Consider the following 17,795-nt stretch of genomic DNA (forward strand, 5'->3'; position numbering starts at 1 on the left):
TAGCCGGATTGGATGCTCACCTTCCTAGACCTGGATGGAGGGGGGAGGACCTTGGACTGCCCACAGGGCAGGGAACCCTGACTGCTCTTTGGACTGGAGAGGGAGGGGGAGGGGAGTGGGGCGTGGGGAGTGGGGGGAGGGGGAGGAAAAAGGGAGGCGGGGAGGAGGTGGAAATTTTTAATTAAAAAATTTAATAAAAAAAATATATAGTCTAAAAAAACCCTGATGTTTAAGATAAAAGTGAAATGAAACTACAGACACATAACTTTCTGCTCCCTTTTTTGTCACATAAACTTCCTTGTATCGTTGCTGTATGGTTTTACAGATATCATTCATAATGAATGCAACATATGAAGTGAAGGTAACCATGAGTGTGCAAGAACAATGCCCTACAGCAATCCTGTTTAACCTAACCCTACACAGCACCTCTGAGAAGCCTGGGCTTAGGGCTTTGTAACAATTCCCGTTTATTTATAATCATACTGGTGCAGTATACTCATGTTTAGGAGCCTTGGTGGTAATTATTGTGTCCTTATTTCCATGAGGCATTTGCTGGGAAGGCTGCTAATTACAGAGTAAGAAAGGAGACTACGCTTACATAAAGATCTCTCATCTTTACAACAATAGGGATGTCATTACTTAATTCGTCTTCTCTGGCAGCAAAGAGAATGATAGTAGTCCTTGATGTATGAATCTCAGTTTCTATGGCTTTGCTAAACAAAACACAAAGCACAAACACCACAAAACGGCAACCTTTCTCCTAGCCTTGTGTCATCTGGTCACTGGGGAAGGGGAAGATGCTCTTCGTGATCAGTGACCCACCTTGTCCCATCTTCCCGGTGTATTTCCTCAGTCACAACAGGTCTCTTTGTTTCTTAGTGATGTCATGTAAGATTTTGCAAGACAATAATTAAAGCAGATGCTGGCCAACAATGAAACAATTAGAGCCAGATGTGATCTTAATAGAATATTTGCCTGATATGCACAAGGTCTTGGTCTGATCCCCAACCTCCGGTGTGATGGGACAGAGTCAAGTGACATCTTGCCTCATGTGCATTTTTACTGTAACACACCCAAGCTGTCCCCACTTCCCCTGTAATTACCCTGTGTGGGGTAATTATTGTATAGATTACCTGGCTTGAATTTCCTGAACATATTTCACGAATATCACAATCATTGACTGCTTCTCGGCACACAGTCCCCAAAGGCTGAAACTGAAAAGAACATCACTCAGTGTGCAAAATTGGGAAAAGATAAAAAAAGAAAAGAAAAGATAGAAAGAAACTCTCATAGTCTCATAGGAATAAAAAGCAAAATGAAAAGTCTTTGGAAAAGAACACCTTAAACTACTTTAAGATGGCAGGGTGCACAAAACAAATTTATTCAATAAACTGCTACTTTAATTAGTTGCAAGTCCTAGTTTCTCGTAGGTGAGTCACCACACATAAGTGTCACAGTATCCTGTGGAAATGGGGCAGAGCTTCATGGAAGAGTTAGCCCACGCTCCAGGAATTCTTGTCAAGCAATCCAGATTGGGGCGTTAGCCTCCTTTCTTATTTACACCTTTATCTTTGAGCTTTTGCTTCTGTTTCTTGTCTTCTCCGCCGAGAATTTTAAAGTTACATTTTGTACCTCATCACAGTTACTTCCCAGCAAAGCCGTTTCCCCCAAGCTTTCCTTCCTATCCCCCTGCCTCATCTCTTCTGATTTTCTCTTATTAGAACCTCTGGACAAGTGTTTGTGCTTCTTGGTTTCCAAATACCTCAAATACTTCCTGCACGTCTGATGCTGTGGAGTCAGCCTGGAGTGTCACTGGATTTATAGACTGCAATCTAACTCTTATAACACAGCAGAACAGGGACATGTGTAGTTGTCAGAGCTCTCTCACGTCCCCCCTCTCCTCTTTCCTCTCAGAACTTCTGATATCAAGGACTGGGCCCATCTCTGTGTTTGTGCCCAGGACCCTGCTCCCTGACTCACTGCTCAGAACCTTCCAGGCACCCAAGCCGAGAGAGAGAGCATTTGTATCACATGTGGTTTACCCTCCCGTTGAAGAAAGTGCTTTCGGAGACCCCACAAAAGCAGCCAGAGACAACGCAATGGAGGGGAAACGATGGAACCACTTGCTAGCAGGGCTGGGGGTCAGCAGACAGCTGTGCTTTCCTCTGAGCCAGCCTCTGCAGATTCTTTAGCATCCATTAGATCAGAACAGCTCAATGGTCAAAATCGGGATGGCCATGCCTATTCCAAAAGTGTGCCTGTGAGTGTTATGTAAGCAGTAGGAGGCAGGGGTGATTTTGCCCCAAAGGAGACATTTTTACAACATCTGGAGACATTCTGGGTTGTCACAAGCGAGAAAGTTCTTCTACAATCTAATGGGTGCAACCCAAGGATGTTGCTAATGTCCGATAAAGCAGAAGGCACGCCCTGACTACAGACAGTGTCTTATTCTTAGCCAGACAAGAGTGTTGGTGCCAGTCAGGAAACCCGGATTTAAGATGACACAAGTCAAAAGTGCTTAGCCCAAAGAGGACAGTTGCCATGACAGTTTTATATGCCACCTTTCTTTAACCCATCAAAGCTATCCGATCTGCAGATATTCATTGGAAGTAACATGCATGTTCACTTATGCACTTAACAAACATGCACTGATAACTACACCAATTAAGAGACAATCATGCATGTTTCCATGTCAATATAGTATGATCTTATCTAAAACATGCCTCTTGTTGCCTAAGATACTGATGCTGTAGGATGTACAAAGATGCACAGAAAGAAAAGAAGACTATATTGGACATCTTCTACTCTGAAATTGGTCCTCTTTAAGGAGGCAGGATGAGAAGAACAGCCTTGGAGAAGTAACCAGGTCAGGTCCCAGCTCTCTCATATTCTGGTTTAAGACACTGGGTAAGTTAACTATTACATGAGAATGCTAAGAAAGCCACACTTCAGGAGACTACAGGAGGATCTGGTAACCACTAGGAGTTCAGTCATTGCCCCTGTTAGATAACGCTAGTAGGTTATACGGACCTAGACTTAACAGTTTGAGCACACGCCTCCCCTTCAACCTTTGGCCACTAATCGGCCAGTTATTTACCTTGCACTTTTTACAACAGAGACCATCACTGCATTGAGAATCCTGGGTCAAGGTGCACTTCTTACAGCACTCTGCCCCTTCAAGGGCACATTCCTAAGGAATATAAGCCGTTGCAAAACACTAGAAAATTTCATTTTCCCAAAAACACCAAGACTTTTTTTTTTAAAGTAAATGTTCAAGCTCACAATGACAATCATTCGCCCACAAATCCTATAAAATTTCTAGGTACAATGCTCAGTATTATCTCAAGGGCATGGAGCTAGAATGACCCCTAGCTACCCAAAACTGGTCTTCAAAATGACAGGGGACCTACAGCCAGGGTGCCACTGTCACACTCTTCCCCAGTTTCAATGAAGGGGACCTACAGCAAGGGTGCCACAGTCACACTCTTCCCCAGGACCTACCACAGCGGTGCCACAGGCACACTCTTCCCCAGGACCTACCACAGCAGTGCCACAGGCACACTCTTCCCCAGGACCTACCACAGCGGTGCCACAGGCACACTCTTCCCCAGTTTCAAAGAAGGGAACCTACCGCAGTGGTGCCACAGTCACACTCTTCCCCGGTTTCAATGAAGCCATTTCCACACTCAGGAGGCTCGAGAAGCTGTGGGAAGAAAACCAAGAAAGGGTGAAATACAGGAACATCAGTAGCAAAGACCCCGAGGGCTGACACCACATCAACACGGCCCGTGTATATGCTGTCCATTCGAACTATAATTTCATTTACCGCAAAATAAAAAGTACAACTTTAGAACTTGGAACTTTAGAAGATCAATTTTGGTTTTTATTTGGATATTCAGACATTATATATTTGCATTATATAATGTATGTATATAATATTTATACCACGTTGGTTCTGGTAAATGTCACCAAATACATGATGCATGCAGCCATTGAGGAGAAACCAAGCCAATTTGACATCTGAAAATCCATTTCGGTGAGAAAGCAAGAAATTTGCAGTCAGGAAGCCTAGATTAAAATCTTAGCACAGGGTAGGGTGGTGTTTAACAACATAACACATTTGGTTGTGAGAGGACAACACAATGCGACACACTAGAAGAAGGCACAAAACGATAAAGGGAAACCCGGTACAGGTAACTCAGTGGAGACCTTACTACCTGAAACATGAACAGTAGTATAAACTGTCAATCTAATTAATCAGCTGTTGAAAATTGCCACGAGGATCAAGTCTAATCACTTGTGAAATCTCATTATTACTGTTTTCAATTTGCTAATAGCCGGTTAAGAATAACTTTGTAGATCTGGAAAGAGGCTTCAGTGGTTAAGAGCACTTGTTGCTCTTGTAACAGACCGGGGTCCATTTCCTAGCACTCAAATGACAGCTTCCAATTATCTGTGACTGTGGTTTTGACGATCTAGATTCTTCTGGACTCTTCAGACTCACACATGCATGTGGTTCACATACATATATGCAAACAAACACTCAAAAAATTAAATTTTCTCTTTTAAGATTTAATTATACCACAGAGAAACCCTGTCTCGAAAAAACAAAAAAACAAACAAACAAAAAAACAAAACAAAAAAAGATTTAATTATATATCTCTCTCCCGTGTATGTGTGCGTGCATGTGTGCGTGTAAGATGCACGTGACTGCAGGTGCCTTCAGAGACCAGACACAGTGGAGCCCCTGGAGGTGGAGTTACAGGAAGGTGCAAGCCACATACCTGAGTAACAGGAGACTGGTATGTGCCCTTAACCACTGAGTCACTTTCATTTGTTGCTTTATATTTTAAATTAGTTTTGAAATGGTTCTCACAGTGACATTTCAGACTGCATCTCCCTTCCTTCTTTTCCTTTTTAAGACAAGATCTTACTGTGTATCCCACGTTGGCCTGGCTCTGTAGTTCAAGCTGGCTTTGACCTCACAGTGGTGCGGGATAATTGTCTGTAATCTGTCAATCGTGTTATAAATAAACCCTGATTGGCCAGGCAAGAAATACAGGCGGGAAAACCAGACAGGAAGTAGAAATGAGAAATAAAAATGAAGTAATGAGAACAGGAGAATTCTAGGAAGGAGGAAGTTGATTCCTCCCACTCCTGCACAGACCTCTGAAGAAGCAGGATGTGATCTGCTTCACTGAAAAAGGTACTGAGCCACATGGCTAACATAGATCAGAAAAATGTGTTAATCAAGATGTGAGAGTTAGCCAGTGGGAGGCTAGAGCTAATGGGCCAATCAGCTTATAATTTATGGAGACCTATGTGTGATTTTCTTTGGGGCTAAACAGCCGGGGGTACTGGGCAGGACAGAAACCCAAACAAGTAGGCCTGGCCCCCCATGTTACAGCACAGTGCTGAAACTACAGGGATCCCAGGGTCTGAATCTGCTTCTTGAACAAACAAGTTAGAAGGTGATCCCAATATTGCTATGCCCACTGACCTGTTCCATATGAACATGACCACAGCCATGAGCACAGACTTGCAGAGAACGGTGGTAACAAACAGCTCCCATAACTAAAGCAATTTTTGACCTAATCAAGGGGAGGTTTTTAAGCCTATTTTACTTTTAAATCTTCATCAATTTTCTGTGTTTTGAATATAATTTATCCTATGATGGCATACATCATCAGTACACAGTAATTACTAATCGCCGGCTGTGTGATAATCATTTAGAAGTTAACCAAAGTTTCCACATTACAGAATGAAAATAGAAGCCCACACTTTTGTAACTAGAAAGGGCGAAAGAAACAAACACAAACAAAACCCCCACTCCTTTCTGCCTGCTAGTTATACCATCAGAAACACTCCAACTGTCCCAGACGAAAGCTGGCCTTGCCAAGACACGCGACATTTCTAGAATATGCCCAGTGGGTCGAATTGAAAAGTTCTCGTTTGTAGACTCAGTACATAAAGGTTGGGTATGAAATTGTGCAATGACTCATAACTAATAAGTCTTGGCCACACTTATTACCTTAGAAGGCTTGTTGAAGAGGCAGGCGCCACCACCACTATTCAGGAAGTCGTGATACTCCTCAATGCTGCACGGAGAGAACTTCTTAGGGAGATAGTATCTGTAGGGGACAGAGGGTAGTACAGTGTGAGGGTTCCTGCTTATTTATTACCCTTAAATTCTTAGGGAGATAGTATCTGTAGGGGACAGAGGGGAGCGCCTCAGTACAGGGTGAGGGTTCCTGTTTACTAACTAGCCTTAAATTCTTAGGGAGATAGTACCTGTAGGGGACAGAGGGAGAGCGCCTCAGTATAGCGGGAGTGTTCCTGCTTACTTACTAGTCTTAAATTCGAACAGTGTTAAAATTACACATCCAGTCAACCATTATATTTCTATACTTTTCATTTAGTGATGTGTAGTGGCTATTGGTTGCTCATTTATTTGCACATGAATTAAAAGAAAGATATAGTACAGTACCTATGATTTATATCAAAGACAATAAAGCTTTATTTCATAATGAATGAATAATATACAATTAGCTATAACTCAAACATCAGAGAATCTATAAAACAACCGCCTATAAATTTATAATACGTGTCGGGCCATGAAAGTCAAAGGAAAGTGCTGCAGTCTGAAGGCCTGTAAAGACATGAACCCTAACACGACGCCTCACACCGAAGCTTCAGCTGTAAGTGGCATTTCTGGTAGATGGGTCAGTCCTGAATGTGGGGAATTACACAGTTTTCATGGCTCTTCTCTGACTTGTTGGAGGGTTCTTGTCACAGGAAGTGCACCCGGAGGGTTTGAGGGTGACGGAGCACCCAACTAGCAACATATGATTCAGGGTACCGATGGGATCTCTTCTCACTAATCTTGTGACTTTTTCTAAAGTTTGAAATTATTTTAAAAGTATGCAACAGAAAAAAGTAAGTAATGGCCCAGAGAAAGAAGAACTGTGGTGAGATAAAAATTTGCAATCCTCAAAATAAACACACCTCTGGGAATTCTTGGTTTTAGATTTTTTTTTCCCTCTGAGGCAGGTGGATCTCTGTGAGTTCGAGACCAGCCTGGTCTACAAGAGCTAGTTCCAGGACAGGCTCCAAAACCACAGAGAAACCCTGTCTCGAAAAACCAAAAAAAAAAAAAAAAAAAAAAAGGAAAATAGTTAGCTATAGGCACAGACGGCGTAATGTATAACAGGGAGGAGCATGGCAGCAGCTCAGATGCTGACTAAAGCTCTGACAGGTGCCTGGAATAAATCAGCACAGAGCTATTATCTGCCCCAATGTGAAAACTAGCTGGGCAAAGGATGGCTACGCGGTGTCAACTGGAAAATGAATATTTATATATCCAGCAGGAGGCAAAATTTATAAACAATAAGTGGAAGTTAAAAAGTTAATTAAAATGTAATAACTTTTTAAAATCAACTATTATCACCACTAGATTTTATTTTTATATTTTTTATATTTTCAAAAAGTGTCTTAAGATTTTATTTAAAAGGAAAGACAAGATAATAATGACAAGATAATAATAGCTTTTATTATATTTTTTTTGAGAAGGGTCTTATGGTATGGTCCGCACTGGCTTGAACTGACAATTTTATCTCCATCTTACCACTGACAGGCTGATAGATGACCCCTGTGCCTAGACAGTGAACACATGTTATTAAGCCTCTCTCCCCAGCCTTCAAAGACTTGTTTCTATCCATAGCATTACTTCTTTCAAGCATAGTAGTTGATATTTCACAAATTAATTAATATAATGTATTAGTATATGCTGAAACTCATTTTATTTTTTACTAAACCACTCCCCAGATAAAGTTCTAACAGGTATAATTCATCTACACTATGTTAATTTCTTTGCTCCCTTTCCCTAAAGGATCAAATTATTTTTAACATAAAGCTTCTTCATCTCTTACTTCCCTTTTCCTTTCAGAGTCTGAACAGGTGTTCTTACCACCTTCCCTTCTAGGTCATCCTACATGTCTCTGCCAGATAATCGGTTATCATTAGGACTCCCTCCAAGTTCCCTCTTCCTTCTACCGCTCAATGCTGAACCGGCTCCCACACCAGCCTTAGATATCAGTCTTGTTTAAGCCTCAACAGCAGAACATGCCTCAAATCCCAAACTCCGAGGAGTAGAGGCAGGATTCGAGGCCTGGAAGGCATGAAACCCTGCCTCGGAACAGAAAACAATCTACTGTGACTTTAGTCCTGCAAATGTCCTCACTGGGGTCACAGTCTAGCACACTGTACAGTAGGAAACCTGACCCACTTCTTGGCCCTCAGCAGTAATGGGAAACAAACCCACATTTTCAACAGTGAATCTGTTTTATTTATCAAGAGTTGAAGTGTGTAGGCCACAGAAGTTGTCTTCCCTTTTTCAGGGTAATGTATAAATTGCATTCAATGGACCCTTAAGTTACTTGATAGTACGGATTTATTTCAGCTGTGTTTCGAACATCAGCAGAGCCAGTGAACTTCAGGAAGCAAATGTGGAGGCATTTACCTATGGGGTACACAGATGATCTGAGCAGGAACCAAATTAAAGAGCCATAGCAGATACCACTTACACAATGGGGTCTTCTCTTGAATGTATCTATTTCATATAAGGATCATTTCAAGGAATAAAATGTATATATGCATACACTTATATAATATATATATATATATATATATATATATATTAAAGTGATACCTGATTGCTTTGTAATTGTGCTTCACAATATGGGGATTGTCTATACAAATTTAATGTCACCAAGCAAAAATAATCAGACATATTAAATACAAATTTCGAGACAGGGTCCCACTGTTTAGTTCTGGGTGGCCTGAAACTCACCATCTAGACCGAGTTAGATTACAACTCACGAAAATCTATCAGCGTCTGCCACCCAAGTGCTGATATTGAAGGTATGTGCTATCACCTACCCTCACCAGGCCTACCTTAAATAAAACTCCTAATGAAAAAGATCTATACATGAAACATATTAATAACTGGAAAACTGCAAATACAAAGTTTGTCATTAAAGAACAAAATATATAAGAAAAAATTAAAAAGTACTTCATAAACATATACTTCCTCCCACCACTTATTGTCCTTGTTATCCTTAGGGTTCAAAACTCAAACTGAATCAATAAACATTTACTGGATGTCAAGTCTAGTTAAAGAGGTATGGAACAAAAATTAGTAAAAATATAATTCTTTAAGCACGTATGACTGAATGTTGGGAGGGATAACGCATGCATACAGAACTGCATTATAATGCAGGGAGCGCTGTGGGAGATGGCTGAGGTAGTAAAGTGCCGGCTGCAGAGGCATGAAGACCTAGCATGCGTCTCCAGCACTCACGTAAGAGCTGCGGCCAGCACCACCCACCTAACTCTAGCACTGGGGATACACAGTAGATCCCTGGAGGTGAATAACCAGCCAGCCTAACTGATGAGCCCCAGGTTCAGTGACCTCTGGTCTCCGTGTTCTCGGCATGAACACCAACACATATATACCACACGCAGAATTAGCATGCCTGGGTTCAAATCATGATAAACCTCAAAGATGGAAACGTGACTGGATAGAGGAAACAGGGGAGGCTTCCAAAGAAAAATAACTCCTCTGGGAAATCAAAAGGAGTTGGAAGTTCAAATATAATTATAATAAGCAAAAATTGGAGAAGCTAAAACAAATCTATGTAAGACTGTGCTTAGCAAATCAGAAACACTAGAAACCACAAGCAATTATGATCAGAAAACAAAGGAATACTGGGAAATAAGATGGTGAATGATAATAATGATATGGATATATAAACCATCTAAATACTAAAGTAAGACATTTTAACCTTACTCTTCTTCACCTGTTTATTTTTGAGATGGTGACCTCATGAATATTTGGCATCCACCTCACAGTAGGCGAACTTTAACTCTTGATCCTCCTGCCTCCACTTTCCAAACACTGGGATTACAGGCATAGGTTACCACACCTGGCAGAAATGTATTCTTCAGACAGTTTTGATTCACCAAAGTTCTGGGCAGCATATCAGTATTTAGCAAACCAATGTTGCAAATTGATGGCGTGGATTAATCTTAGAGGCATAACATTATCCCAGAAGGCAGAGGCATGAAAGCTACATCTGAAACATCTCAGGAATCCTACCATGTGGTGCAGAACTGCCTCACAATTCACAGATGCAAAGACTGAAAGTATTACAAAGGACAATACCCAAAATCGAAGGTGGCTGCCTGGCTGCAGGCAGACAGTGACAGCAGGGACACCGTCAGTGTTTCCCTTCTGAAAGCTGAGACATGAGTGTGTACTGTTTTCTTCTCTATGCCCTTTTGAAGCTGCTGGGAGGTAAAACATAAAATCCTGAAAGAAGCCTCAGTGTGTGGAACAGTACCGAAATAATAATAGCAAGAGAAACAAACTCCAAAGGAGGGCAGAGGCATACGTCTGGAACGCAAGGAATGGTTCTAACAACTTATTTAGAAAAAAAGACAAGAATTGAAGTCTGACTGTGCGAAGACAGGACAGTAGAGCACTGAGAATCTTTCTGAGATAAGTCTCCATTTTTCTTCCCAACCCCGTGGTCAATGACACTGCGCTGTGAAAGCCCTCACACCATCAGCAACGTGGACCTGAGAAAGCTGCAGATGCAGGCTGCAGTTATTTCATTTGGAGAATCAGTTTAGCAGTTGAACTGGAGATAAGAGAAAAGGGATTTAGTGAGCAAACCTAACAGGAGAAGAAAAGTTGTTACGTCATTATAATGCTAGCCTAGATCTAGGTCTGAAAAGTTCCTAGGGTCTTCTCACTGAGTAGTTGTGTTTTGCCTCAAATAAGAGGTTATCTTGTAAAGACACTTAGTTTTGATTTCTCTCCTACATGTGCGGTTCCATGCACTAAGTTATGGAGTGTCCCGTTCTCAAGAAGGTGAAGTAGAGAGGCTCACCCTGTGTCTCCCATTACACATCCAGACCACGTGTCCTCACATTTACACTCACCTAAGGGAAAACAAACACACATCTGGTTATACATGAAATGCAGTTGCAGTGAGGTAGCCTCTATCGTATCTTAAATCTGTGTTCAAAAATGGTTTTTAAAGGCTGCTTCCCATTTCTACTTACACTAAAAGTAATGTGTAAAACAAAATGCACTTGATCCTACGGGGGTCATATACATCGCCCCAGTGCTTCACAAATGGTTGTGTTTCTATTCCTTCACTTTGAATAGCTACATGACAGATGACCAGAACCAACGCAATAGTGAAAACCTAATGGCACCTCACTAGGCAGCCCAGCTTCACCAGCTTTGAGGGAGATGCTGCAGGGTCTTCCCGCTCCTAAACTCCTCGGTGCTGGAGGCTCCAGTAGGAGGCAGGAGAGGATTTGGATTAACCAGACGTCCCCAGAATCAAAGGCTGCCTCATTTGAAAAGCCTAATCTGTCACTTAACACATGTTTAATTCTGAATACAATATCCTTTTATGATCTAGACACTGCATCTGTAGAGTGGGAATGAGACTAGGCATCCTGCAGGATCATCTTGAAACTCAGATGAGTGGGTGGGTACATGTAATTCGGCATTCCATCATCCAGGAAACAATAGCTCTCCAAATCAGTATTCTTATTACAAGTATCCACACCTGCAATATTTGCTGCTAAAATAATTAAATGAGTGCAGTTATGATGAAATTCTTACCTCAAATACACAGTGTGAGGCCATTCACAGAGAAGTAGCGTTACCTACTCTGGAAATTATTTTCATGGATGTTAAGGCCAGCATACTTTAGTTGACCTACACTTTCCTCAGCCCTTCATCCGGTCTGCTCTCAACAAGGAAGCCTGTGTCTTGGACCACATGCAGAGATGTCTTAACGAAACCGTAATACAACATGATCTGGGCCCCAAACAACCTAGAATCCTCCACAAGCAAATTTCAAACTTCCAAAGGTACCTTTGTCCCTTCTTGAGTTAAATCTAGCTTTGACTTTATCACCAGCTTTCGCTGTTCATTATACATGGGGAAATTTTCACCTATGATGTAAATATTCCCTTTATTACTTTTGAAGGCAACTTTTTGCTGCTAGTTTGTATATCCTGCTCTGCCTCCCACAATCCTGATCAAGCAACTGAATTAAAAGGAATCTCATTCTACAAAATAATTAACAGGCTGTCTATCTTAATAAATACAACTAAACCACACAAGACCCAAACTTACCGCTTGCTAATTTTCTCTTGTCTGAGATGATACCAATATTGTGTGCTAATGACTGAGCAAGTGTGACTGCCATCAAATCGGTTTTTCCAAACTGAAAACAAACCAAAAGAAATGTAAATGAACATTGTTTTCCATTTAAGAAAGATTAGAGAAAATGGTAGGGAACAATTGAAAACAAGTCATTTCTAAGCATTCTTTGTCCTTTTTCTGATGTGATGTTTTTGAGACTGGGCCTCTCTATGTTGCCTAGGCCAACCTCTAACCATGGTGATCCACCTGCCTCAGTCTCCTTGTTGCTGTCACTATAGGCATGCACTACGATGCCCTAAACATTTTCTTTAGTCAAATGTAAGCATTCTGTAGCTCATATTGAACATGCATTTGGGATGAAGTAGTAGGAAACAAATTCTTATGTGATTAAGTCTTACAAGAAACACTACCAGCCAGAGAGGCATTCATTTTTTAGTTTGGAAACTTAAATGAAATTCTGACTCCAAATTTCACCTGATATCATTCCTAAAAAAACTTAATAACTGTATATTATTAAGCCAGTCTCTTAATAATACATAATAAAGCTAAGTGTCAAATTATCTGGGCCCAGGTTTCTTCCCGAGTGGAACAGAGAGCATCTGTAGCAAACACAATGAGAGTCAGAAGTAAGGATGGTCTGTGGTCAACGGAATCTTGACTTTTTCAATATGTGGCCTTCCAAAGATTGAAGCATTTTCCTTTACATTGTGTCCATTAAGTTTAGTGTGTTGGGACTGAACCCTTCTCCAGAAAACCCTTCTCTGTTATTCTCCCCAAATTTGTTAAATACTGAGCAAAGAAGAAAACAGCCAGCAGATTTGTTAGCGGGAAAGCCAGTGCTTCAGGGATTACTCGAATCTGGAAGAATCCTCATTCAACGATGTCAATCCTTGGGCTTTATTCTTATTTTCATTGAGAGTTCATGTACAGATTCTCTCTATATGAAGTGTTTACTCTGGAAACTCTTCTATGCAGAACACGAGCACAATGATCAGGTATTATATTTTATTCTTTCCTATCCTGCACTGGGCACACACAGGCACAGTATTGATGACTAATCTAGCAGCTGGTAAGTGTGGACCACTGAGACCTTACTTGTGAAGTATTAGGAAACGGTTCTCAGTCACCATACCATGTTGTATTGCACAGATGTTCCCACCTACAGTCACCATACCACTTTCTGGTGCACAGATGTTCCCACCTACAGCCACCATACCACTTTGTATTGCACAGATGTTCCCACCTACAGCCACCATACCACTTTGTATTGCACAGATGTTCCCACCTACAGCCACCATACCACTTTGTATTGCACAGATGTTCCCACCTACAGCCACCATACCACTTTGCATTGCATAGATGTTCCCACCTGCAGCCATCATACCACTTTGTATTGCACAGATGTTCACACCTACTTCATTCACGCCTCCTCCTCTCAGCAGCGAGCAAATCCCACCAATATAAGCTGCGCCGCTCCGGCTACTCTCAAATTGACTTCCCCTTTTAGAAAAGGAAACGGAAAATGCTTACTGATCACAGTTCGCACAGCCAAGCCCCTCTCATAGTTAATGTACCACATTTATTTTCTCAGCACAGGCAATACGTTCCAAAAGTGAAGAAGGAATGTGAAAATCATTTATGCACATGATCAAAGAAAACGGTTTCTGAGGGCTGCCTCCCCACATGATCAATGCATATCTTATATGGAAACACATCTGTTAGAAATCAATCGCACATATAATACTCTGAGAATACAAAAAGTCACATTTTTGAGATTCAGCCCAAATAAATGACTTAAATATAATTACTGACAAAGCATCAGACATCCCTGCAATGAAGAGCCATCAAGAAGACAATCAGTCGATAGTCTTCAAAACTATCTAGTTCAACATGGGCAAAGGCTGAGAAAATGTTTCAATGTAAAAGAGACTCAAGAGATGAAAATGAATCACACTGTGCAGCGCTGAACAGGATGCTGAAAGAGGGAACTGGCTACAGAAGGGCATTGAGACAGCTGATGAAGTCTGAACACAGACCTAACACAGGCAACGAACTATGTACGAATGTCGCACAGTGTTACATATTCTGCTGTTCAAGACTTACTGTGGAATTTAAAAGAATGTCTTTACTTTTAAGGGACTACACTGAATGACTAAGTACTTAGTAGTAAATGCAAACTTGCTGTTTCTAATTCACGCTTGAACAGGAAATGAGAAAAAATTGCAAATCTTGAGTTTGGGTAAAGCATACAGGTAATTTCCTTACAGCATTTTGGCATCTTTCCTCTAAATTTGGAATTCGATAACAATTAAAAATAACACCTAAAACACATCTTTCACAACTGTCCTCAGTAGCTCTGATTTTAGAGGAGGTCTTAAAATTCTACAGGAGGTGCTTTGCTCTTCTATCAAATATGTGCATTATGAAGAGAAAGAACCTAAGAGCTGGAGAAGAGCTGGCAATAAGTTCCAGAAACTTACTCCGCTCCCACCTCAAAGCTTAAGTCACTTAAACCACATGAACATTACAAACAATCTGGATTTCAAATCTCCTTCCAAATGCAGCCACATCACATAGCAACTGCCTTATCACAGAAGGATACATTTCAGTCAGAAGAAAGAGAGCATTCGCCGTAGAACCAGGAGAAATGGGAGAATGTAAATGTTACGTACGAGAAAAGATGAACCGCGTCACTCTTCTCTTTGATAAAATCCCTCCTGTACTTCATAAACTCGCGCAGGGTGACCAGCGGGTTCTCAGAGATGGCAAACTTGTTGTCAGCAGCCCAGGTTTCCATGGCGACCAATACTATCCTAGTCTTAAGTTGGTCTTTATAGATCTAGGGCGTTAACGAAATGAACACATGGGCTACACATGTGGCAAAGTCAGAGTATCAGGTTCCTTCCTGGACATGCCTTTGTTTAATTAAAGAAATCACTGTTTCTAAAGGAGACCATTACTTTCCCAATTTGAATGCATTTTCCTTAAAGAACAGAGAATCAAACTACTAACCAAGGAAAACCCATTGAACAAAGGAAATTTTAGACACAAACAGGGTTTTCTTTTGATAAATACTTATGCTGAATGCGAGGCTTTCCCTAAGTCCGCTTTTAGCATCTTACATAAATAATTTATGAAATCTGAGTTTCTCTAACAAAAAAGCAGGATAAAGGATCTCTAAGGAAACGACTGCTACACAACCTGTGTGGTGTTGAGGAAAATTAGAGAGAATTATTTGGGGGCAGCCTCAACACTGTGCTGGGTGTTTCTGAAGAGGCTCAGCTCCTGCACCATCTCTGCGCTGATGTCCAGAAGTAGATTGTAAGTTTCTTTGCTAAAGCCTATGGGTCAACCTTTGTCTTTACCAGTAAGAAACACACAAGAGAAAAAGCAACCGTATCTTTGGTCAGCCCATCTTCCCAGACAGACTAGGCAGTAGAGTCCCTGGCAAGATCGCCAGGGTCTCTGAGGTCATCCTGGCTAAAGTGTAACTTGGAGGAATGTGAATATAGGCACCTTGGTACCCACCGGCTGCCATAAGGGGCAATGCCGGACGGGGCTGTACTCACCATATCCGCCATGTTCACCACAGACTTTGCGTAGGTATTTGTGTGTACAACAGAAAGCCGATGCTTTTTGAACTGAAAGCAACAGACAAAAGGGAAGGGTGTTCAAAGTCACCAGGAAATAATCATCTTAGGACAGAAAACAAAATATCAGAAAAATCCCTCTGGCTTTCTGTCAAAAGAACACAAAAACCAAAACACCACAGGGAAGAACCTGTTTCTTTATCTGCTCTGAAGCCTGAAAGCTGGGGACTAAAGGAAAAGATGACTTTATCACATCTACGAGAAAAAGTTCAATTCAGTTTCACATGAAGGGGCTAGAATATATTATATAATAAATATATAAGCTTGGTGCACACAAGCTTTGGGGTTCACCACTACCACATCCACTCCATCTGTTTTACGGTTTATTTGGGGGGCTGTTCACTTGAAAGCTGTTATGAGCTGAAAGACATGCAAGTGAGAAATGACCAATGCAGATGTGGCTACGTGTGTAAGACTTCACAAGTTCTACACGGTTCTAGAACAAGAACTTCTAGAACCCTAAGGTACTACCACGAGGAGATGGCTCAGTAAATGTGGGTCACGTTTGGTTTGCGTGGCCTCAGTGGTGGTCTAAAAGGCTTCATCACATACAACCCAATTTCAATCTTTTTCAAGTAGCGCCCTCACATGGCAACACTAAGGAGAACCTGTAGATAAGGAGTCCACGCTCTGGGAAACCAACTCTCATCCATGTTCCTGGGAACACCCCTAGTAAAATACATTGGGCCAAAAACAAACCCACAAGCCGGGCGGTGGTGGCGCACGCCTTTAATCCCAGCACTCGGGAGGCAGAGACAGGCGGATCTCTGTGAGTTCGAGGCCAGCCTGGTCTACAAGAGCTAGTTCCAGGACAGGAACCAAAAGCTACGGAGAAACCCTGTCTCGAAAAATTCAAAAAAAAAAAAAACCATAAAAATAGTAGAAATGGGCTAGATGAGAAAAGAAGGGGGAAGCAGGACTAGGAGAGGGATAACAAGGAAGATAACAGAAGATAATGGGGTGGTGAAGAGGTACACATCGTGAAAATGCATTACACACAATGAAAACATCCTAACAAGCTCATTATTATGTATATATAATATATAAAAATACCTTTAAAAGAAGTATTTTTGAACCCTCATAAACAACTGCTAGTTACTTCTACCTAAGCATGTTTTCCATTTATAAGTTGTTCCTGGTCAAAAACACTCTTAGCTGGGCTTCCCTGTCTTCTCTAAAACTCCTGTCCAAACTGTGTGACTGTTTGCTGCATGTGGTAGACCGCTGTATAGGTCGCGTGTGATAAACCCCTACATAGGCTGTGTGTGCTAGACCTCTACTTAGATTATGTGTGCTAGACCTCTGTGTAGGCTGTGTGTGCTAGACCTCTATATAGGCTGTGTGTTCTAGACCTCTATATAGGCTGTGTGTGCTAGACCTCTGTATAGGCTGTGTGTGCTAGACCTCTGTATAGGCTGTGTGTACAGCTAGACCTCTGTATAGGCTGTGTGTGCTAGACCTCTGTATAGGCTGTGTGTACAGCTAGACCTCTGTGTAGGCTGTGTGTACAGCTAGACCTCTGTGTAGGCTGTGTGTACAGCTAGACCTCTGTGTAGGCTGTGTGTGCTAGACCTCTATATAGGCTGTGTGTGGTAGACCTCTATATAGGCTGTGTGTGCTAGACCTCTATATAGGCTGTATGTGCTAGACCTCTGTGTAGGCTGTGTGTACAGCTAGACCTCTGTGTAGGCTGTGTGTACAGCTAGACCTCTGTGTAGGCTGTGTGTGCTAGACCATATAGGCTGTGTGTGCTAGACCTCTGTATAGGCTGTGTGTGCTAGACCTCTGTGTAGGCTGTGTGTGCTAGACCTCTGTATAGGCTGTGTGTGCTAGACCTCTGTATAGGCTGTGTGTGCTAGACCATATAGGCTGTGTGTGCTAGACCTCTGTGTAGG

The 17,795-nt window shown here is 41.7% G+C and overlaps 1 protein-coding gene across 11 annotated transcripts in view; it reads right to left on the reverse strand.

The window, feature by feature from the left end:
- Nucleotides 1-17,795, reverse strand: part of Adam22 (ADAM metallopeptidase domain 22) — a 243,642-nt gene that overhangs the window by 45,765 nt on the left and 180,082 nt on the right. For all 11 annotated transcript variants that reach the window (XM_057758312.1, XM_057758318.1, XM_057758316.1 and 8 more), the window contains exons 10-18: nucleotides 15,820-15,891; nucleotides 14,923-15,089; nucleotides 13,666-13,750; nucleotides 12,221-12,311; nucleotides 10,953-11,004; nucleotides 6,032-6,131; nucleotides 3,632-3,703; nucleotides 3,098-3,190; nucleotides 1,134-1,214 (exon numbers count right to left, since the gene is read on the reverse strand). In XM_057758312.1, coding sequence (XP_057614295.1) covers nucleotides 1,134-1,214; nucleotides 3,098-3,190; nucleotides 3,632-3,703; nucleotides 6,032-6,131; nucleotides 10,953-11,004; nucleotides 12,221-12,311; nucleotides 13,666-13,750; nucleotides 14,923-15,089; nucleotides 15,820-15,891 — 813 coding nt within the window. The remainder of the gene's footprint in view (nucleotides 1-1,133; nucleotides 1,215-3,097; nucleotides 3,191-3,631; nucleotides 3,704-6,031; nucleotides 6,132-10,952; nucleotides 11,005-12,220; nucleotides 12,312-13,665; nucleotides 13,751-14,922; nucleotides 15,090-15,819; nucleotides 15,892-17,795) is intronic.

The sequence above is a fragment of the Chionomys nivalis genome, chromosome 26 (assembly GCF_950005125.1).
Source record: "Chionomys nivalis chromosome 26, mChiNiv1.1, whole genome shotgun sequence".
Classification (NCBI taxonomy): Eukaryota; Metazoa; Chordata; class Mammalia; order Rodentia; family Cricetidae; genus Chionomys; species Chionomys nivalis.